This window comes from Nansenia antarctica (assembly GCF_963989245.1).
Source record: "Nansenia antarctica genome assembly, chromosome: 2".
NCBI classification, from domain to species: Eukaryota; Metazoa; Chordata; class Actinopteri; order Argentiniformes; family Microstomatidae; genus Nansenia; species Nansenia antarctica.
In genome coordinates, this window is record NC_137675.1 from 67215894 (window position 1) to 67238566 (window position 22673).

At 46.5% G+C, this 22673-nt stretch overlaps 1 protein-coding gene and 1 pseudogene across 2 annotated transcripts in view; both read left to right on the forward strand.

The window, feature by feature from the left end:
• The window catches only part of LOC308150499 (3'-5' RNA helicase YTHDC2-like), a 106201-nt pseudogene that overhangs the window by 549 nt on the left and 82979 nt on the right, over nucleotides 1-22673 (forward strand). The gene's annotated exons all lie outside the window — the stretch shown is intronic.
• On the forward strand, nucleotides 735-22210 carry LOC308151746 (3'-5' RNA helicase YTHDC2-like; the record flags this gene model as incomplete). The annotated part of the gene is made up of 27 exons (XM_080524654.1): nucleotides 735-867; nucleotides 999-1019; nucleotides 1131-1309; nucleotides 1692-1858; nucleotides 2095-2197; nucleotides 2777-2933; nucleotides 3256-3363; nucleotides 3630-3775; nucleotides 4168-4303; nucleotides 4595-4721; nucleotides 5186-5251; nucleotides 5448-5650; nucleotides 6203-6299; nucleotides 7326-7413; nucleotides 7623-7703; nucleotides 7891-7973; nucleotides 8449-8554; nucleotides 8721-8840; nucleotides 9116-9388; nucleotides 9775-9901; nucleotides 10333-10538; nucleotides 11202-11397; nucleotides 14353-14459; nucleotides 14981-15100; nucleotides 15915-16117; nucleotides 16671-16821; nucleotides 22169-22210. The coding sequence occupies 27 exons, from the start codon at nucleotides 735-737 to the stop codon at nucleotides 22208-22210; spliced, it is 3546 nt and encodes a 1181-aa protein (XP_080380780.1).

Consider the following 22673-nt stretch of genomic DNA (forward strand, 5'->3'; position numbering starts at 1 on the left):
TCATGGTCAAAATCATTTTTTAGAATCGTTATTTTTACAAAAACGTTTTCATTACTGTATTTTTTTTCTTTAAAACCTTCAAAACTGCATCATCAGTGTGCTACTACTAGGCCTAATGCATGCTATGCATGATGAGTGTATGATGATGCATATGAAATATCCAATAAGAATAAGAGAATAATGATGAGACACCAATTTTTTTTACACGTCTGTAAAATGCCTGTGTGTGTGGGCCGCGAATACTATAGAGATATTTAAGTGGGTCTTGAGTCCAAAAAGGTTGGGAACCGCTGGACTAGTGTATAGTGTTTTGGGAAAATCTGCTTTAGGATACAGCCTGGTCACAGATCTGTATTTGCCTTCACCAACCCCTCTAACAAACGTGACAACATGGGCCCAATCCCTTTTTTTTTTACCCATACCCCTCTTTTTTCGAGTGCCCCTCGCTTTTCGACTTGACCCCTCTGAACAGAGTTACAAGGGCTAGTGGTTGAAATCGTCCCCTATGAAATGGGATAACCCTTCATGACCCTGATACATCAGGTTATCAGTAGTAGCATAGAAAAGCATGAACACTCGCGATTTGTACATTTTTTGGCATTTAGCACCTTATTCCAAAGTGTCTTACAACAAATACATTTGACTAACTTTTTAATTGTCTCATATTCAGTAAGGGATCGAGCCGAACCCTCCATATCAGCAAGAAGGACGGTTCTGAGATTCCCCAGTCCATCATGACCTTTCACCTCTCCCAGAATTCCAAGCACGTGGTGCGCAGCCTGCTGCAGAAGTTCCCCGTCACCAACAAGGAACGCACTGACCTGCTGCCTCGCGCTGAGAGGTTGTGGTCAGTGGCTCCGAAGCCTGGTGAGTGTGTGTGTGTGTGTGTCTGTGTGTGAGAGTGAGAGAGAGAGAGAGAGAGAGAAAAAGAAAGAAAGAAAGAAAGGGGGGTGATCTTCTGTTTCTATCCCTGTGTCTATGTGCCCACACTTATGGAGATCTGAAAGGTTTTGACCAACGTAAGCAAATCCTTTGGGATGGGTCCGACACAGGTTTTTGTGCGTAAGGACCGGGGGAGAGGCTACGGCTTAATTAGAGTTTTACATGAATTGTCTGTCTCACTCACTCAGAGAACGGGCGGCTAGGCAGGGGCGTCCGCCAGGTGCCCGAGAGGAGAAGCCCGTCTGAGCTGGACTCCTTCCGCCGCTCCCTGCCCGTGTACGAACACCAGGAGGAGATCGTCCAGGTCATCAAATGCAACCGCGTGGTCCTCATCATCGGGGAGACCGGCTCTGGGAAAACCACTCAGGTGAGAGAGAGGGGGCTCTGGGAGAACCACTCAGGTGAGAGAGAGGGAGCTCTGGTAGGGCTTTCACACCGGCAAAGAACCGTGCCGGTTCGCGTTCGGAAACCTCCGAACGTAGGCGCTGTCTGGCGAACGAGCCCGATGAACGCGGGCTCGTTCGCCAGACAGCGCCAACGTTCGGAGGTTCCCAAACGCGAATGCGAACCGGCACGGTTCTTTGCCGGTGTGAAAGCCCTATGGGAGAACCACTCAGGTGAGATAGAGGGGGCTCTGGGAGAACCGCACAGGTGTTTGTCGATATCTCGTTTGCCTTGAGATTTGTGTGAATGCTGAGAATAATTCTTTATCTGTAAACTTAACTGGGAAGTGTTTTTGTTTTTCCCAGATCCCTCAGTTCCTCCTGGACGACGGCTGCACGAACGGGATCCCGTGTCGGATCCTCTGCACCCAGCCCAGACGTCTGGCGGCCATCGCTGTGGCCGAGCGCGTGGCAGCAGAGAGAGGGGAGACCATCGGCAAGACCATCGGATACCAGATCCGCCTGGAGAGCAGGTAGACACTTCTGTCCTCTTTCACTGTGCGCTGTATTGAAAGTAATTCCTCCAGCCCTGTTATCAAAGAGTTTTATTTTTATTTTATTAGCTTAAATCTCACTGACTCCTCTGGTTGCCCCCTCCCCACCTACCTACTGTACCTCACATTCCATACGTGACAAGTCTCTACATACAGTACCTACTGATATGAATGAGAATAGCCCTGATTGACCTCTCTCTGTTTTGACCTCCCAGGGTTTCCCCTAAGACTCTGTTGACCTTCTGCACCAGAGGAGTCCTTCTGAGGACTCTGATGTCCGGCGACGAGACCCTGGCCGCTGTCACTCACGTCATCGTGGTAAGCTCTACCATCCCCCGGGCTGGTGGTGGACTAGTGGATAGTGAGTTGGACTGGTGATCAGAAGGTCATGAGTTCAAATCCCACCTGGGAGCCACCACCCTTGAGTAAGGCTCTCAGCCCTAAGTTACTCCAGGGAGACTGTCCCTGTAATCTCTAATCGTAAGTCGCTTTGTATAAAAGCTGCTAAATGGTCAAAATGTCATGTAAATGCTCCACACACGTGGCCAAATGGAACATTGAGAGATCCTGGTTTACCGGAGATTAAGCCCTAGTCCTGGACTAAATACACTTTTCAGTCTGAAAATCTCCATTGAGGATGCATTCTAGTCTCGGGATTAGTCTTCTGTTGTGTCCTAGAAATCAGCCCGAAGCACAGAAAAAGGGACAAAGTGCACCTTCTGTGCAACCACTTCAAAGTGTCCCAAGAAAGAGATTTGACTTAGCCGTATGTCATTTTTATTATAGTTAGCTGTTTTATCTGCAGTACATGGAAACACATAAAAAGTGAGTCATTGATTGGTTACTCCATTGGTGTAATACTAATAGTTTCAACTTCCTGTCTCTCTGTCCAATCAGGATGAGGTTCACGAGCGAGACGGGCAGACTGACTTCCTGTTGACTAAGATGAGGGACGTGCTGGAGAAGATGCCCACTCTGAAGCTGGTCCTCTCCAGTGCTCCCCTCGACGTAGACCTCTTCCTCCGATACTTCGGACCCTGTCCTGTCATACACAGTAAGACCACCTTCATCCATAGCAAAGTCAATCAAACCTCATCCATAGCAAAGTCAAACCTCATCCATAACAAAGTCAAACAAACCTCATCCATAGCAAAGTCAAACCTCATCCATAGCAAAGTCAACTTTGATCTTCAGGCAGCCATACTGATTTTGGGTTGCGGATACAGAGATGATGGTACCATTTAGGGTCGTCTCATTTCATATGGGTGATCTCATTTCAAGAGATCATGACTTAACCATGTTACGGGGACTAAAGGCAGCCTTTACTGAAAGTAAGTTTTGGAAATGGATGACTACTATGTTCTGGTCTGTTCTAGTCAAAGGACGACCCTTCGAGGTGAGGCAGCTGTTTCTGGAGGACATCTTGAGGACGACGGGTTACACTAACAAAGACATGGTCACATACAAGACAGAGATGCAGAGAGGTAACCGTCAGTCATATTCTACTGCTTAATTACCTGCTTTCTGAACGTAACCTCTAGAAATGTAAATGTTTGTGTTTTTCCCCTCACAGTAAGTAATCAGTCAATGTCCAGGATGATCAAGCGTGTGTCGTCTCTGTTGTCGTGTGTGTGTGTGTGTGTGTGTGTGTGTGTGTGTGGGTGTCTGTGTGGGGGTGTCTGTGTGGGTGTGTATGTGTGTGTGCGTGTGTGTGCGTGTGCGTGCGTGCGCGTGCGTACTCCCCCGCCAGAGGAGAAGCAGCAGACGTCTCTGACAGAGTGGTGTAAGGTCCAGGAGGGGGGCGCTCGCCAGGGGTCTCTGAGAATGAAGACAGCGCCCTCTTGTGTCCTACAGGAGAACGACCTGCTGGATGACAGAGGAGTCTTCAACCAGCTGGTAAGGAAAAAGGGCAGTTCGGTTTCTTCCTTAGCCATTCTGTGATGCATCTCTCAATGTCTATTGTTCTCAGTCCATACTGATTCACCAACAGGATCTTGTTTTGATTGATATGTGTACTCTGTGAATGGTGAGGTTGAATGTTAGACGATAGCATACATTTTTTTTCTTAACCATTTAGCAGAGATTAGAGATTACAGGGACCGTCTCCCTGCTGTAATTTAGGGCTATGTGCCTTACTCAAGAGCACACTACTGGTGCTGTTCCTAGGTGGGATTTGAACTCATGACCTCCTGATCACAACATCTTAACAAAACATAACAGACATTACAGTATTGTTGAGCACAGTATGTTTCCCAACATCGGATGTCCTTGTCTGATTGTCTTGTCAGAATGAGAAGGATGTATCGTCTCTGGACCCATGGCAGCTGAAGGAGATGGACGCCTGCATCTCTGCCATCTTCCTCAACCAGGACGCAGACGCCTTCGTCCAGCTCTTCAACCTCATCCTCAGCGAGAACGTCAGCGGTACGACAGGGCTTTTATTTTTCATCCTTTCTTATAATATCCTCATTAGCTCCTGTATACGTTGAGGGCCACAGATTAAGCCTAGTTTTTAGATCGTAAATCCCACTTTCAATATAGAACCTCCATTGAAGACGCTTTTTAGTCTAAGATCAAGCTTAACCTGTGTCCTGGGAAACCTGCCCAATGAACACAAAAACCTCTTTGAATGAATGTATGTTATACTAATATAACACAGGGATTGTGGGTAATGTAGTTCCCAGGCTGACCCTCCCTCCTCTTCCTCCTCTTCAGTGGACTACATGCACAGTGGGACCAGTGTCACTCCTCTCATGGCGGCGGCACGCCGGGGCTTCCTCAGTCAGATGGAGCAGCTGTTGAGCATGGGAGCCAATGTCAACGTCAAGGCCTCCAACGGCTGGTAAGGCAGCGGACCTGGGTTCGAATAGTATTTGAAATAGTACAGATACTTGACTGTGCTTGATTGAGTTTTCCCTGCACACAATTGAGCCAGTTGAGTAGTTCCAAAATTGCAAACTCCAGGCAGGTTCAAGCCAACAATATTTTCTAATTATTTTTGAAAACATTCTAATAGTATTCGACCCACGTTCTGGGAAGCTGTTACCAGACTACTGTGATTTGTTTTGTCCTCGTTTAATTTTACAAAGCCTTTTGTTCAGGACAGAGGAGGCTAGTGAAGATAAACATTGGAGGACAGGCTTATTGTAACGAATGGAATGGAATGAGGAATGTTATCAACCACGTGCAAATCATACATTACAATGAGGCCTCCTGATTTCTACCTCCATCAGGCCCCTTGGTTCAGGAACACCTGATGATGCAGAGATATGTGAGATGTTGATCAATCCTCTTGTTTTGTTTCAGGACTGCTCTGGACTGGGCCATGCACTTCCAGCAGGCTGACGCATTGGATCTACTAGAATCCTACCTGTGAGAGCTGTTTAACATAACATTCCATATTGTGGCCAGGTTAACAAAGAATGACTGATTTAGCCAAACCTAATTCTGCAATGTGAAACAAACTCCAATTAGAGCTGGATATACCCTCATGTGAATGCAAGGAAAAGAAACGGACATAAAAAACTACTAACACAAAAATGCAAACAACTACCACCCCCACCCCCAGGTCGTCGCTGGAGGCTGGGAAGCTGGATGAGTCGTCCCTGGTGCAGGCGGCGGCCGCCACGGAGCTGAGTGCCGAGGACCAGGAGCTGCTGAAGGGCTACCACCACAGCTTCGACGACGAGAGGGTGGACCTGGACCTCATCATGCAGCTGCTGCACAAAATCTGCACCAGCTCAGAGGACGGTGAGAGACGGGGCGGGTCGGGTGTGTGGGGCGGCTGGGGCACCCCGGGGGTGGGGGGTTTGGGGGCCACTGCTGTGTGCTGGTAGGCAAACTGATAGTAGTCGCTCTATGAGTAGAGGGCTGCAAGGGAATTCTCCTGGCTGCACAGTGTACAGGTTTTTTACCTTTGCCTGCTTGCGGCTCTGTCATTATGTGAAGCGCATTGAGTCACATCTTGTGAGAAATGCGCTATACAAATAAAACTTGATTTGATTTGATTTGAGCTAGGGCCCCCGAACCAGCAACAAGCTAGCCAGCACACCAACACCACCACCACTATCTCATAAGGGTTGGCTGAAGCCACAGTGATGATGCTGATTATGCATTGAACAATTGGGCTATACAGCATCCAGAAACACTTTATTCAAAATGGAACTTAATTTAGAGTCATGCATATCTTTTTCCTTTTTTGTTTTGTCAGTGCTAGGCCATTTAACAATGATATAAAAGGGCCAAACTAACTTCACACTATGCCTAAACATTGATTGATTTGTTTTAAAATTCAGTTTTTCCATGTTTGCTCTTCCATTCCAGGTGCTGTTCTGATCTTCCTGCCTGGCTATGATGAGATCGTGGGACTAAGGGACCGTATCCTCTACGACGACAGAAGATTCTCTGAGCACTCTCACAGGTAATAATGGCATCAAAACATGCACATTAGTATGGCACTAACGGTGGGTCACGCTAAAGTAAAAACAGTTAAACAAGGAGTAATTCTGACAACTGTCAACAATTGAATGATTGAATCATCTGTATATCAAGGAAGCTAATGTTTCTATCCATCAGTCTATTTGGGTTTCGTAGTTATTTTGTTATTGTTGTCATTTGCTACTCATTTTCACAATGTTACTGTGTTTCCTGTTTAGGCACCTAGATTGTAGATTTACACCCAACACTTTAGCAAGTCAGGTTAGAGAGAGTGGGGGAAGCTTCAGTGACATCAATAGATCAACAAAAAATGGCCAAATAAATTACACAATATTCAATACACAGAACTAGGATTTGTTTACCCTCACAAATCCCAACCTTTGTGAGGGTTTTCGGTTAAACCGAAAACCGGGGTTTCTAAAAATAGCAACGGTCCCAAACTATGAAGTAATCTAATTGTGTTGCAACTGTGCTTCTGGTGTTTTCAACATGAATGTATTGTAGTAGTATAATAGGGCTCCATTATTTGAAATTGGCGGCTCAACAATGTCATTTTAAATCCCGTTTAACCGGTTTCTCGGTTTCAAAAACCTGAAACCGTCCATCCCTAGTGTAGGGTTAACCTCAACCAGGGGAGGCTGGTGGAGGTAGAAATCAGAGCACGGGTTCATTGTACCACATGGAACGGAATGAGGAATGGTATCAAACACGTTTTCCTCATTCCCACTCTGAGCATTACAATGAGCCTGTGATTTCCACCTCCACTATTTTTACATTATAACCATTTTTATCCAAAGCGATAACAACAATTAGAGATTACAGGGACGTTCTCCCTGGAGTAACTTAGAGCTAAGTGCCTTACTCAAGTGGTGGTGTTCCCAGGTGGGATTTGACCTTCTGATCACCAGTCCAACTCACTACTCACATCTATTAGGCCACCAGCCTCCCCTGACCTCAACCTGCTTCAGTCTCAAGCCTGTCGTGACATATGTTGTTGCTGGTCCATCAGGTACCAGGTGTTCACCCTCCACTCCAACATGCAGACCGCAGACCAGAAGAGAGTCCAGAAGAACACTCCTACCGGTGTCCGCAAAATAGTACGTCAGCAGTTTCTTTTCATGTGTTTCATACCATTCCTAATTTTTTTCACGTGTTTCATACCATTCCTCATTCCGTTCCATGCATTGCCATGAGCCAGCCCTCCGATTTTCTACCTCCACTAGCCTCCCCTGTCACAAACGCACGAGGTGTAGATGAATACCCTGAGTGTTAACACCCGTGTGTATGTTTTTGTCTTTATTTCAAGATTCTGTCCACCAACATCGCAGAGACAAGCATCACAGTCAACGACGTGGTCTTTGTCATCGACTCAGGCAAGGTCAAAGAGGTACAGTGAGATTCACTTTGAAAACAACACCCTGTGTTATACCATCCCCGGGGCGTTTCTATGGCAGAGTAACAACAACAATAACAACAGTATACTGAGTGCACTCGTTCTTAAGAATTTCAGAGTCATGAACCAATCACCAATGTGTTAACGATGTGTACGTTCCCCCGACGTTTCCCCATGACAGAAGTCCTTTGACGCCCTGAACCACGTGACCATGCTCAAGATGGTGTGGATCTCCAGGGCCAGTTCTCTGCAGAGGAAGGGGAGGTGAGTCCTAGATGTTCAGAGACTCACCATCAGAATCTGATATACTTTATTAATTTCATCCACTGCAAGACTCATGATGATGATATGGAGTGGGTTCTCCTCTGTGCTCCTCGGAAACTCCTGAAATCACACCCTATTGGTTGTTCCTGAGATGGCTCTCTGTGGGGAAACTCATATATTTTTTTTCCTCTGCTCTTTTTGGGGGGGTCTATGGTTTGGTGTTGGAGCATATTTGTTTGTATTGTATTTATTGTTTATATATACGTATATATTTTTATTGTTTATGATGTGAAGCACTTTGAAACATTTGTCTATGTAAAAAGTGCCTTTCATTGAGATCTCAGAGTAATACAAATTTCCTAGTGGGACCTTTCTGAGTTCACCATTCCTGAGCAACACTTAAATGCAGCAGAAGTCTCATTATGTTTCATTATGTTTTCTATGAAACCCTAGTTGAAAACTAATGTTTCCTCAGAGCTGGGCGTTGCAGGCCGGGGATATGCTACCACCTGTTCAGTCGCCTCAGGTTCAAAAACATGCTGGAGTACCAGGTCCCTCAGCTGCTGAGGATGCCCCTGCAGGTACGTACATGCTAACACAATCACACACACACACACACACACACACACACACACACACACACACACACACACACACACACACACACACACTAAAACACTCACACACACACTAACACACACACTGGCATAGTTTTATTTGTAGGGTTGACTTCTCTCCCTCCTCCAGAAACTCTGTCTCCACACCAAACTGCTGGCTCCCATCAACTGTCCCATCGCTGACTTCCTGGCCAAAGCACCTGAGCCTCCCCCCGCCATCATTGTTAAAAACGCTGTGCAGATGCTCAAGGTAAGAGACGCTAGCTTCCCCCACAACCCCTCACTCCACACTGTTGTTGTCTGCATATCGGATTTAAGCAGTACTTCTGTGTGCAGTTTTTGATGGAATTAATTAATTCCACAGGTACGATTCTGTTTTTAAAAAATGATGGAGGTTTAAGGAGACTGTCTGCCTAGATAACATCTGATCTTAGTTATGCCATTTACTAGTATATTACCTGACGTTCGGGGGGGGTATACAAGACTATTCCATTGACCTCCACTGACTTCCTCCCCCTCCTCCAGACCATAGATGCCATGGACCAATGGGAGGACCTGACGGAGCTGGGTCACCACCTGGTGGACCTGCCTGTGGAGCCCCACCTGGGGAAGATGGTGCTGTGTGCCGTGGCCCTCAAGTGTCTGGACCCCATCCTGACTATCGCCTGCACCCTGGCCCACCGCGACCCCTTTGTGCTGCCCACCCAGGCCTCCCAGAAGAGGGCCGCCATGCTGTGCCGCAAACAGTTCACCGCAGGCACCTTCAGCGACCACATGGCTCTTCTCCGAGCCTTCCAGGTGAGGACAGAGGGGAGCCTGTTTTTTTGTTGTTGTTGTTGTAGTTTCAGACTAGAGCCATATAGCTGTAGCGGAGGTGGATTGGAGTCATGCTCTTTTGATGAGGTAGTCCTGCCTGAGACATGTACAACTCAAGCATCTCCCTCAGACCATGAGGATGTCCTCTAGGCCTAATGGTTGCAGTGGTGTCTTCCATGTGGGAAACACGGGTTCAACCCCCCCGCACCCCACTTTTTCACAGATCGTCAGATCATTACGGACTTTTATCTCTTGTGTCTCCAATCAAAACATTTCTTTCCAGTGGGAACCTTTTCAAGCTGTCCTGATAGAGACAGCACATTGAATAAGGTGACATGTGTCTGCCTTTCCTGTGTCTTCTGTTGTAGGCGTGGCAGAAGGCCCGTGGCGACGGCTGGGAGAGGTCCTTCTGTGAGAAGAACTACCTGTCCCAGGCTACCTTGGAGATCATCGTAGGGATGAGGACACAGATGCTGGGGCAGCTCAGAGCTATAGGTGAGACTTACCTGTTAAACACCTATCTTAGCCTGGCCTAGCATTATGAGCTTAGCCTGGGTTAGCATTACTGAGCTTAGCCTAGCCTAGCATTACTGTGCTTAGTGTAGAATTACTGAGCTTAGCCTAGCATTACTGAGCTTAGCCTAGTCTAGCATTTATAAGCCACCATGGATATCTCAGAACTACTGGTGAGACTTACCTGACCGTTACCACCTCTGGTTGGGAGGGTCAGGAGTCTTTATATCTTATCTCTCGTTAGCAGATTACTCAACTAGCGTAACTCTGTAAGGACCGCTCCCTCTCTTGATGTTTTTTCCTGGTCTTAACGTTGTGTTCTTTCAGAGAATTTAGGACCCAAAAGAAAGGCTTCCTTGCGCGAAAGCGTAATGAACAGGAAGTCGATAGTTTTCCCTTGTGTGTTCCTCCAGGGTGTGTGCGGGCGCGCGGCCCCGGGGACATCCGCGACGTCAACCAGAACAGTGAGAGCTGGCCGGTGGTGAAGGCAGCCCTGGTGGCCGGGCTGTACCCCAACCTGATCCACGTGGACCGGGAGACCTGCTCTCTGTCCGGGACCAAGGAGAAGAGGGTCCGCCTGCACCCCACCTCCGTCCTCAGCCAGACACAGTACAAAAAGGTAGGCCGCCAAACACTACACATTCCCATACACCCGTTATAGGAACTAGCACTGGGGCGTTTGCGTGGCGTAGCTCACTAAGGTGCATGCCATGTAATTGCAGGGTCGCTGGTTCAATTCTGGCCATCCACCTATGCTGCTTGTCATCCCTTCTCTCTCTCACCCATCCTTCCTGTCAATCTCTACTGTCTCTATCACAATAAAGCAGAAATACCCTAAAATAAAAACTATTTACAAATTAGGATTAAAAACACACTTTCAATAGAAGATTCTCCATTGACGATGCTTTTTTTAGTAAAGTGTTCGGATTATTAGGCTTAACCTGTTCAATCAGGGGAAACTGGCCCATAATGTAGGAGGCTTGTGAATCAATTAGGTCTGTGTTCTCAAGAGCAGGAAAAGAAGCAGAAAGCGCTAGAGTTGCTTTTTATAGGGCTCTCTACTCTCTGTGGAAGACCAAGCTTTATACATCATCCTCAGCAAATACTCAAGTGTCCCAAAGTACGTAAACAGTATTACCCCCAACTCAGTACACCATGAAAGAGACAAATGCCATTTACATTACCATTTACAATGAACTATTACTATTGACAATGCATTCTACAAAGGTATGCTCGTGTGACTGTAGGAACTCCATGTTGTTGTTTTGTCCCCAACCCTCAGATCCCCCCAGCCAATGGCCAGGTGGTGGCTGTCCAGTCCCTGCCCACCGATTGGCTGATCTATGACGAGATGACGCGAGCTCATAGGATAGCCAGCATCCGCTGCTGCACCGCGGTCACTCCCCTCTCGGTGGCCCTATTTGGGGGCTGCGCCAAACTCCCCGTTAGCGCCCTTCAGGAGCCCACCATGCAGAAAGGTAAGCTAGACTTCTCTCTCTTTATCGGATGAAAAACGGCGCATCCTTTTTGTATGTCAATTATCGCTACGAAAATGTACGAAATTAAAACGAAATAGCCAATAAAATCGACTAGAATGCAATCATTTCAGCCACTTCCATCAGGCCGCCGTTACAGAACTCCACTGGCCCGGAAAAACACATATAACAAATCATTCATTCCCACTGCAAAATGTTGTGGTTTAAAAGAAAAACAGTGTGCTTCCTATTTTAAAATGATGGGTCAAGGGTAGGTTGAACATTTTAAAATAGGAAGCACACTGTTTTTCTTTTAAACCACAACATTTTAGCTTTTTAAATCATAATACTGTTTTTTTTACTATTATTTTTAAATGACTGGACTTTTTAAATAGGCACTACATTTTATAAACACTGTTATATATGTGGACACCGTATTCATGAACTGCACAAAGCCTGTCAAAAGAGAATTTCTGTCACTCTGTGACAGACAATAAAGCAAAAAAAAAAAGAAAAAAGACTAAGATTGCTTGTCGTAACCTCGATTCATGAAAGTCTTGCGTGTATCGACCGCTACATGCTTGTAGACTAGAGCTCAGAGCAGCTGAGAGGAAATGGAGAAAAACTGGCCTTTCTGATGACCTTAACCTCTATCACTCTCCTTGCCAACTACGCCTCCTCGGCATCAGCTGCTAAAACATCCTACTATCATTCAAAAATACATTCTTCTGCCTCTAATCCTAGAAAACTGTTCTCCACTTTCTCTTCACTCCTTAATCCACCTCCTCCCCCTCCTCCTTCCTCCCTGTCCGCCGATGACTTTGTCACCTACTTTGAAAAAAAGGTGGACGACATCAGCAGCACCTTTGCCCCCCCACCGCTCCCTCCTCCCACTAACAATGCTAACACTGTTCCCACTAACAATGCTAACACCCCTTCCAAACTCTCCCCTCGACACTCGATCTCTGGATTGTCATCTTTTTCCCCCCTCTCCCCCGATGAGATTCTCACACTTATCACATCAAAGCGGGCAACCACATGCCCTCTTGACCCCATCCCCACCCCCCTTCTCCAATCCATTTCCGCCGATATCCTTCCTTACCTTACCACCCTAATCAACTCCTCCCTATCCACTGGATCTGTCCCAGCGGCCTTCAAAATAGCCAGAGTCAAGACTCTCCTCAAGAAACCTACCCTTGACCCATCATCTGTCCACAACTACAGACCTGTATCCCTTCTCTCCTTCCCTTCCAAAACCCTTGAACGCGCGGCATCTAAACAACTGACTGACTATCTCCGGAAGATGGATCACTTAGACCCCCACCAATCCGGCTTCAAGGCTGGGCATTCCACTGAGACTGCGCTCCTTGCTGTCACGGAAGCCCTCCACTCTGCCCAAGCTTCCTCCCTCTCCTCTGTTCTCATTCTCCTTGACCTGTCTGCTGCCTTCGACACAGTCAATCACCAGATCCTTCTCTCCATCCTCTCAGACCTGGGCATCTCTGGCACCGCACACTCCTGGTTTTCTTCCTACCTGGCGGGCCGCTCCTACCAGGTGACCTGGAGAGAATCGCTATCTTCTCCACGAACCCTCTCCACTGGAGTACCCCAGGGTTCCGTCCTAGGGCCCCTACTCTTCTCCCTCTACACCAAGTCTCTTGGCTCGGTAATCTCTTCACATGGGCTCTCCTACCACAGCTACGCAGACGACACTCAAATCTTCCTGTCCTTCCCCCCGTCTGATGTACACGTGGCAACCCGTATCTCAGCATGTCTCGCTGACATTTCAACTTGGATGGCTGACCACCATCTCAAGCTCAATCTTAACAAGACTGAGCTCCTCTTCATTCCCGGGAAAGCCTGCCCTCTCCAAGACTTCTCCATCACAGTGGAGAACTCTACTGTAACCCCCTCCCTGACAGCCAAGAACCTTGGAGTGATCCTGGATAACCGACTTTCCTGTGCGGAGAACATTGCAGCAACGGCTCGCTCCTGCAGATTCTTCCTCTACAACATCAGAAGGATACGACCATTCCTTACCAGAGAGGCAGCGCAACTCTTGACCCAGGCACTGGTCATCTCCCGCCTGGATTACTGCAATGTACTCCTGGCTGGGCTCCCCGCTTCAGCCATTAGACCTCTGCAGCTCATCCAGAATGCTGCTGCCCGGCTGGTATTCAACCTCCCCAAATACTCGCATGTCACCCCTCTCCTTCGCACCCTGCACTGGCTCCCGATAGCAGCTCGCATCAGATTCAAGACCCTGGTGCTTGCATACCAGGCAGCTAAAGGGACAGCCCCTGCCTACCTGAAGGAAATGGTAACCCCCCAAACCCCTGCCCGCTCACTCCGCTCCTCCACCTCGGCTGGCCGACTGGCCCCACCTCCTCTACACAGCAGTCGGGCTGCCCGATCACGTCTCTTCACAACACTGGCTCCCCGCTGGTGGAATGAGCTCCCAACGGCTGTCAGAACGGCAGAGTCACTACCCATCTTCCGCCGTAGACTGAAGACCCATCTCTTCAGGTTACATCTTAACTGCTCCTCCTGAGACATCTTCTGACCCTCACCACTACGTCTCCTAAAGACACCCGCTTTCCCCTCTACTGTGTCCCTAAGAACTTCTATTGCCCCCCTTGTACTGTTTCTCAGTTTCTCCAGAAAAAAAAAAAAAAAAAAAGTTTTAGTAGAAGGCGATAAAAGACGATAATCAGTGGCCCCGGGCCCGAGCTAGAGTACTCTTCCTGCAACGAATGGTGGACTGCTGATTCACATGCTTAGTATTCAAATGTATTGATTGTAAGTCGCTTTGGAATAAGGCGTCTGCTAAATGCCAAAAATGTAAATGTAAAATGTAAATGCGTGTCTATTAGGGAATACATGTGCTGGTAACCACCACTAATACATGAGGTAATACATGTGCCGGTAACCATCACTACCGCTGCTCTCTCTGTGTAGATGAGGAGGTGAACGAGAGCAGCGACAGCGAGATGGAGGACCGCTCCACATCTCACCTGGCCCAGATGAAGATTGACGAGTGGGTCAACTTCAAACTCGACAGAGAGGTGAGGGAGATGTTATGAGTTTAGAGAGGTGTGTGTGTGTGTGTGTGTTGTTTTTGCAGCGCTCACATGACCTGTTTGTAGCGGTGTGTGTATATCTACATTTTTCAGCCATAGTGAAAGGACTCGGGCTAGCAGGGCTAGCAGTTCAACCTTCAGTCTGAAAAAGGAGTCATATTGACCCCTGGGCCCAGTTGTTCAAAACTTTAAATCTGGATCAGAATGATTCTTCTTTTTTGCTATCCAGGATCAGATCTATCTGGCTGATTTTGAGTCGTATAGGGGAAATCAGTCAGCTCGATCTGATCCTGGATAGCAAAAAAAGAATCAGGTTCGTTCTGATCCAGATTAAAAGTTTTGAACAACTGGGCCCTGAAGACAGCTGGGTGTTTCATCAGAAAAGCAGCTTTCACTCTGCCTCTCACTCTCTGACATTTTATTAAACTATTCTCCCCCTCTCTCTTTCTCCCCCCTCTCCTCCGTCTCTCTCTCTCTCCCCCCCCCCCCCCCCATCTCTCTCTCAGATGGCAGGCCTGGTGTTTGAGTTGAGACAGAAGTGGCATGGTCTGTTCCTGAGGTGGATCCGCTCTTCCTTCACGCCCTGGTCCCAGCTGGACGAGGCCACCATCAGGGCCCTGGTCTCGGTGGGTGATAGTTGGATGGACGGATGGATGGATGGATGGATGGATGGATGGATGGATGTCTCACATATTTGTGACACGGTTTGGTCATTTGGGCTGCAAGTCGGCAACCAATTTTATTTTGAAACACGGAAATACATTTCAGCGTTGTTGAAAATCACAACACAAACTCACTAGTCAAGCCAAAATACTGCAATGCAATGGATTCGGTGAGTAATCCCCACTGCTACCTAGTAAATTATAACACTACTTTACATTGTTAGCAGTCTCACAAAACAAGCTGTGTTAGTTGATTAGCGATTGTGTCGCAGCGACTTGCGGACTAATTGACCAGACCGCGTCACGTTTGGACAGTACGTTTGTAGGTGTGAACGTTCAAGTTGTATAAACAGCATACAGTGCACTTTTAATTCTCTCAATGCCCCCTTGACATGAATGACATGAATTCAAGATTCAAATTCAGAATGTCTTTATTGCCCCATTTGGTTACAGCAAGATGAAAAAAGATGTTACAAATATAATAGAGGTGTGTAAGTGGCGTAGCACACTAACACGCATGCCATATCATCGCAGGGTCCTCGGTTCGATTCCGGCCGTCGACATATCCTGCATGTAATCCTCCTCTCTCTCTCTCTCTCTCTCTCTCTCTCTCTCTCTCTCTCTCTCTCTCTCTCTCTCTCTCTCTCTCTCTCTCTCTCTCTCACCCATCCTTCCTGTCAATCTCTACGTGTCTCTATCCCAATAAAGCCGAAATGCCCTAAAACATATTTAACAAAAGAATAGAATAATGTCCAGTCATTGTGTTGTTTTGTCCCAGGTGTTGGGTGCGGAGGAGCAGTCGTCAGGCCTCCAGCAGCCCACTGGCATCGGCCAGCGGCCGTGCTTCACGTCCTCTGAGGAGCCCCCCCAGACCGCCGCCTCCTCGAGGAGCAGCAACAGCAGGCGGACCCCCGCCTCCAACGACACCGCCGACCTGCTGGACGACTCCCCCGCACCCACACACCCACATGGCACGGACAGGTATCCAGCAACACATCTTAACGTTAAGAGATAAAAGAACGTTGAGCAACTGTGAATTGAATGTTTTATCTCTGTCGTCTCCAATGATAATATAAAAATAAAAAAAATATATATATATATTGTGAGGAAAGGAATAACGAGGAAGATGGTCTAGTCGTCTAAATGTAGTTGTTTGAATGGCAGCAGCTCCCTATAACAGGAGACTTGACCTGAGACACACACAACCACAAATAGGCTGGACGTCAACCGATAGAAAGAGAGTTGCGTACTCACTCCCATGCTAATGAGTGATTCCCCATGATGCTAATGAGTGATTCCCCATGATGCTAATGAGTGATTCAACCAAGCTGCCTCCTTCTTCAAGGTTTCACTCTGTGCCTGACCTCAAACACACATGGCTATTCGGTTGTTAAGTCGTGACGTGTTTCCGGGTCCAACGTTGGCTGAGGCTCTCTCTTCGAAATGCCACAGTGTTGTGTCCCTTGTTGTATGAATAGATCCTAGTCTAAAAACGATTGAACTGTCGATTGAACCCCCCCCCCCCCCCCCCCAGGTCCTCCAGGCTGTCCCCAGCCCTCCTCCAGCCTAAACCCTCCCACAGCAGAGACAAGCCCTTGCTTCACTCCAAACGCTCGTCAGACGACCACTCCTCCACCAAGTCCACTGACTCCTGTAACAGCCCCTCGCCCACCTCCTCAGGAAAGGTACACACATACACACACGCTCACTCACTCACTCACTCACTCACTCACTCACTCACTCACTCACACACACACACACACACACACACACACACACACACACACTCACTCACTCACCCCACCCAACCACCCACCCACTCACACACACACACACACACACACACACACACACACACACACACACACACACACACACACACACACACACACACTGACTCTGTAGTCTTTATCAGCCCCCATAACGGCTAACCTCCTCTGGCAAGGTACACACACACACACACACACACACACACATGCTCACTCACCCAACCCACTCACACACACACACACACACACACACACACACACACACACACACACACACACACACACACACACACAGACTCTGTGGTCTTTACCAATCCCTATAACAGCTCACCTCCTCAGGAAAGGTACACAGAAAATGATTTCCACACAAACCAACTTCATAGCATTACACATAAACACACAACAACAACAGCAACAGCAACTACAGCAACACAAGGTACAGCCGACCTACAACCACAGACCTCCATTTTAGGAAGTCTTCGTTAAGTTATGAAATGTTTTACTTATTATTATTATTATTATTATTATTATTAAGTAGTAGGGCCCCGTAAGCAGTTGTCTCTCCCTCTCCTCAGCCATGAAAGGTTGCGCTGCTTCGATGAAGACTTGAAGAACCTCCCTCCCTCCCTGACTGTGAAGCAGAAGTTTGCAGTTAATGTTCAGACTGTTGGTCACTTTTTTGAAGGATACGAAAGAGAAACTGGCGGAAGCTGTCGGAATGCTTTGTTTACAGGAATGTTAAATGTTAAACCTGGGCAGTGTTTTATATCTGTTTAGTTTATATTAAGGAATATAAAGGTACTGTTTTATATCACAATCCCTTGAGTGCTTGTGGGTCATTCTTCTGCATCCACGTGTCCTTCTTAGGCATAGAATAGCTGAACACACTGAATCCACATGTCAGTTCTTTTTTTATGTGACCTAGGAAACACACACACTTCAAAAGTGCAAGTAAAGATTTATTTGCTACATATTTACATTCTTTCCATTCTTTCCATATCCAGTGGATTGTACGATGCATATTTGAACTGAAGCATTAAGACAACTTAATCACTTTAAACATACATTTTAGAGCTTATAGTTTACTCACTCACTTCCTCCAGCTGTGTGTCTGTGGCATTTTTTTTTTTTTTTGCAGCAGTAACGTTTGTATGGATGTGTATAGTGAATTGGGTTCTCATGTCAGGCAGGGACAGTGGTTAATTTTCATTACTGAGGTCGCCCCCTGTTGGTGGCGTGGAGCATTCGCAGCAGCGTATCCCCCGCTGAAGCTCCAAGGGTTTCCTTCTGCTCTTCGGCAGGCCAATGTTTACTATCACCAAGGCAGTCTGGGTCCAGTGTACAGCCCTCTGCAGAAATATAAAATACATTAATCACACATATTTATACAGCATGATTTGTAGCTCTGGCCTATAGCCTGGAGTGTGTATGTGTGTGTGTGTTGGTGGGTGAAGTGGTTTGAAGGCAGTAGAGGAGTGGGATAGCCTGGAGTGTGTGTTACCAACCAGTGTACGAGCAGAGACAAGGGCAGGTTACATGGGGGAGAGAGGGTGATGCTTGTGTGGTATCAAGAGGTAGGGAGTGTGGAGCAGGGGGGGCTGGTGGAGGTAGATATCTGAGGACATGCTCATTGTAATGCATGGAGTTGAATAGGGAATTGTATCAAACATGGTACTGGTACCACTGGTATCATTCCTCATTCCGTTCTCCGATTTCTGACTACCTCCAGCAGCTTCCCCTGGTGTGTGGGGGGGGGGGGGGGACAGTGGAGTTCACACTTCAACTAGACACTTTTAGTGATGTCCAAGAAGCAAACAGACGATTGCTCTAAAACAGACACATAGGAGAGAATATGCTCTCCCTCTTACCTGTGTCACAGCAGACCCCCGGCGCTGCGCAGCGTCCCTCTTCAGAAGTTTCGTTAATTACCATAAATAACAGAACGAAATAAATAACATCGATTCTACTTTGAGACCAAATCATGAAGCAAAATCCATTGGAGGTAGCCAAAAGAACTTGCACAGTGGATGTCTCTTCACATCGATCTGCAGTGGACTATCTGCAAGCATTTAATGATAACCATCTTAAAATAATTTTAAGTATTGTGTATCTATCCTGCCCAAATAAAATATTACTCTATTATTTATACTATATTATAGCCTACATTCGTTTGTTGCAGTCAGAAAGTTCCAAAATGTGTTCTTGCTACTGCACTTGGTATACGCTCTAGATAGAGTGCAAGAACGCATTTTGTAACAAAGCCTTTGTTTTATGTGTTTTTATTTCACTATTCTAACACATAAACCAGCTGCAGAAGAAATGTCCATCGAGCAGCACCATGATAAAAACTATCAGATATCATGTGAGGCAAAAAATAATCACAATTTTAAAAATACTAGGCTTCTCAAACAAGTCGGTCGTTCCCGATGAACGAAAGAGGCCATCATTTAACGAAAATGGATCAAATAGAAGTCTTTTTCAAGCATTGGATAAACTCTTAAGTTGAAAAGCCCTACCTGTCGCACGGCGTAGTCTGGGAGAGAGCGCTTCTTCCCGCCTCTCGGACTTTCCGTTATTTATACGAGTCACCGAACACTGATGCCGATTATGCTCCGCTCCATACGTCATCACATCCCCTCCCCCCCCCTCCCCTCTCTGGAAGAGCTGTACAACACACGCTGTCTCAGGAAGGCCTCCAAGATCTCCAGGGACCCGACCCACCCTGGGCACGTACACTTTATCAGGCTGCCCTCGAAAAGGAGGTACAGGACCCCGGCCGCTAAGACAAACAGACTGAAGAACTGCTTCTACCACAGGGCCGTCAAGGCCCTGAACATAGCAAAGGCCTAAGTTCTGGGCCCAGGACAGTCTGGACGGATTGTATGGCAGCTAGTGCTGAGGCACAAACATGTACATTTCAAGCCTGCAAACTGTGACACTTTAAATAACGTGAAAAAATACTTTTGTGCAATATGACAACCCTAGTTGACTATCTGTGCAGTATAGTACAGTGGATTGTGTACATAGCCTTTATTTATGTAAACCAGCTCCTTACCTTCTTGTGATTTTATCCTTTTTCTAAAAGTAAAAAAAAAAAAATCCCTTTCCTAACACCAGGGGAGCCACCCCTCCTAAATTTCGTTGTTTGGTACCTGTACTGTAGCAATGACAATAAAGTCCATTCATTCATTCATTCATTCATTCACACCCCTTCCCCTCCACCGCTTCGATGTCCAACCTGATATCATCCGATGACTCACCTGTAGACACATAACTCTGACTGACTCTCTCTGTCCCAAATGGATTAAACATGACGGACAGTTGTCACTGGCTGCCCTTGTCATATAGTCAGATAGTAGGCTAGTCCATTCGATCAAGTTCATTTTCACACAATTCCTTCTCACAAAACATGCAGTAGCTTATAACACATGTTATATTCTGTGAATCTATGAAATAGTTTCATATCCTGACTGATGGAGTGCCAGTAGGCCCTGATTAGTGCAATCAGGGATATAGGCAGATTGTGTGAACTGTTTCAAGAGTGGAAGGAAATTTGTTTCAGTAGAATTGTGGTAATGGTGTGGTAATGCATGAGGAGAAGAACAATAAGACTGGCGGAAGAGTGGAGGCCAACTGAGTTCATTTATCTCAACACTGCTTCCGGACGTGATGGCATTTCCTGGAATGAGGAACGTTATCAAATACCTCAGATTTCTACCCCACCACCAGCCTCATATATCTATGAAATAATTACTTTTAGGGGAAAACATTGAAGATGTTTTTTTTTTTTTTTACTATTATTTTTAAATGACTGGACTTAAATAGGCACTACATTTTATAAACACTGTTATATCTGTCTGTTTTTATTGTATGTGTGACCTATGTGTGTTTTTAATGTGGAAACCGGATTCATGAACTGCACAAAGCCTGTCAAAGGAGAATTTCTGTCACTCTGTGACAGACAATAAAGCAATCTTGAATCTTGATCATTCATGTCAAATCATTTTCCCTGTGACCCCCATGAGACAGCAACCTCAGACTAGAACGGAGAAATTTCCATTAGAAAAGTGTGTGACTGGCGTGTGGAGGCTGGTGGACATAGAAATCCAAGGACGGCCCATTGTACTGAAAGGAGTGAGGAGTGGTATCAAACACGTGTGTCCGTTCCATGCATTACAATGAGCCCATCCTCCGATTTCTACCTCCACCAGCCACCACTGGTGTGTGATATGCGTATTTGACATGCTATGACACAATGGCAGTCTAAAACATCCATATGATGGATGAAGTGAGCAAGAGATACAGACAGATAGAGAGACAGAGACAGAGATACAAACAGACAAGACAGACAGAGAGAGAGGGAGAGGGAGAGAGAGAGAGAGAGAGAGAGAGAGAAAGAGAGAGAGAGAGCATCTTCAAAAAGAGTCAGGAGCTGCATCAGAAATATTCCATTTTGTTTACGGCAACGCGAGGCAGAGTATCTATCAGTCCTTTACAGCAAAGACAACGCAAATATCACCTGAATATGAATGAGTGTTACCACTAAACCAGCCCATCTGTATGCCAGGCAACCAACGTGATGGGGCTGCAGGGAAGAAGTCACGGGGAGCCATGAAGACAGACCTAAAAGAACAATATCCACCCTGACCTTATACCTGCAGCACAATGACGTGGTGTCACAGCCCCATGAGATTAGGAGAGAGACAGTCAACGATCTATCGAACAGGTTCGCTTAACAATACATTAATATTGAACACAATAAATGCAGTGACATTTAAAAGATGTTGTTCTTCGGGAATAAATCACACAATTAGAAATTCAGATTGAGCTTTTTCTAAATGAGTGTTAATTCTCATATTACAACAGGTTGTGTGGTTGTGTGTAGGACCGGCGTGGGAATAGTAAGATCTTGTTAGGAGGATAGTTACCACTATTAGCCAGAGGAGAAATAACGAATGCATGAATAAAGAAAAGATCAGGGGTCAGACGCCAACGCAGGGAAACACCAGGGGACTGGGTGTACGTGTGTACGTGTGTGTGTGTGTGTTAGTGTTTCTCAAGTCTGTCTGTGGTGTGTGTGTGTGTGTGTGTGTGTGTGTGTGTGTGTGTGTGTGAGTGTGGTGGTTTGAAGGCAGCAGAAAAGACATACACTTATCCCACCGAAAACATGTTGACCTATTGTCTCTTTTCATCAAAGAAGGACACGGCGGTGATGGTGAAAGAATTATATTATTTTCTCACCTTCACCTTCTGTGTTCCTCAGGGCCACAACCACAACCTGTGTTCCTCAGGGCCACAAGGTTAGAGCTCCTATCGATGAGAGGAGCACACTGGATGATAGGATGGATGGAGTGGTTGATGCCTATTAAAACGTTATAGGTATATTATATATTAGGTAGGTATATAAACTACTGTATCTATCTTCTCACAAGTCCCTACCATGCAAATGATAGCTGTTCCATAACGCCTTATTGGGTTTAGAAGCTTGAGCATGTAGCACGTAGCTGGAAACCTTCGCAAACAAAGGGCCGGTTTCACAGACAAGGCTCAAGACAAGTCCTGGACTAAATCACACACTTTGAATGTAAAATCTCCATTGACAATGCTTTTTAGTCTAGGATTAGTCTTAAGCCTTGTCTGTGAAACCGGCCCAAAGTGTTGTATAACTCCCTCCACATCCTTCAGACTCTGAGGCTGTTATAGAGACACTCCTTCACGTCAGAGTTACAATCCACTTAGCCGGACCAGCGGCCTCTGGCGACAAGCCA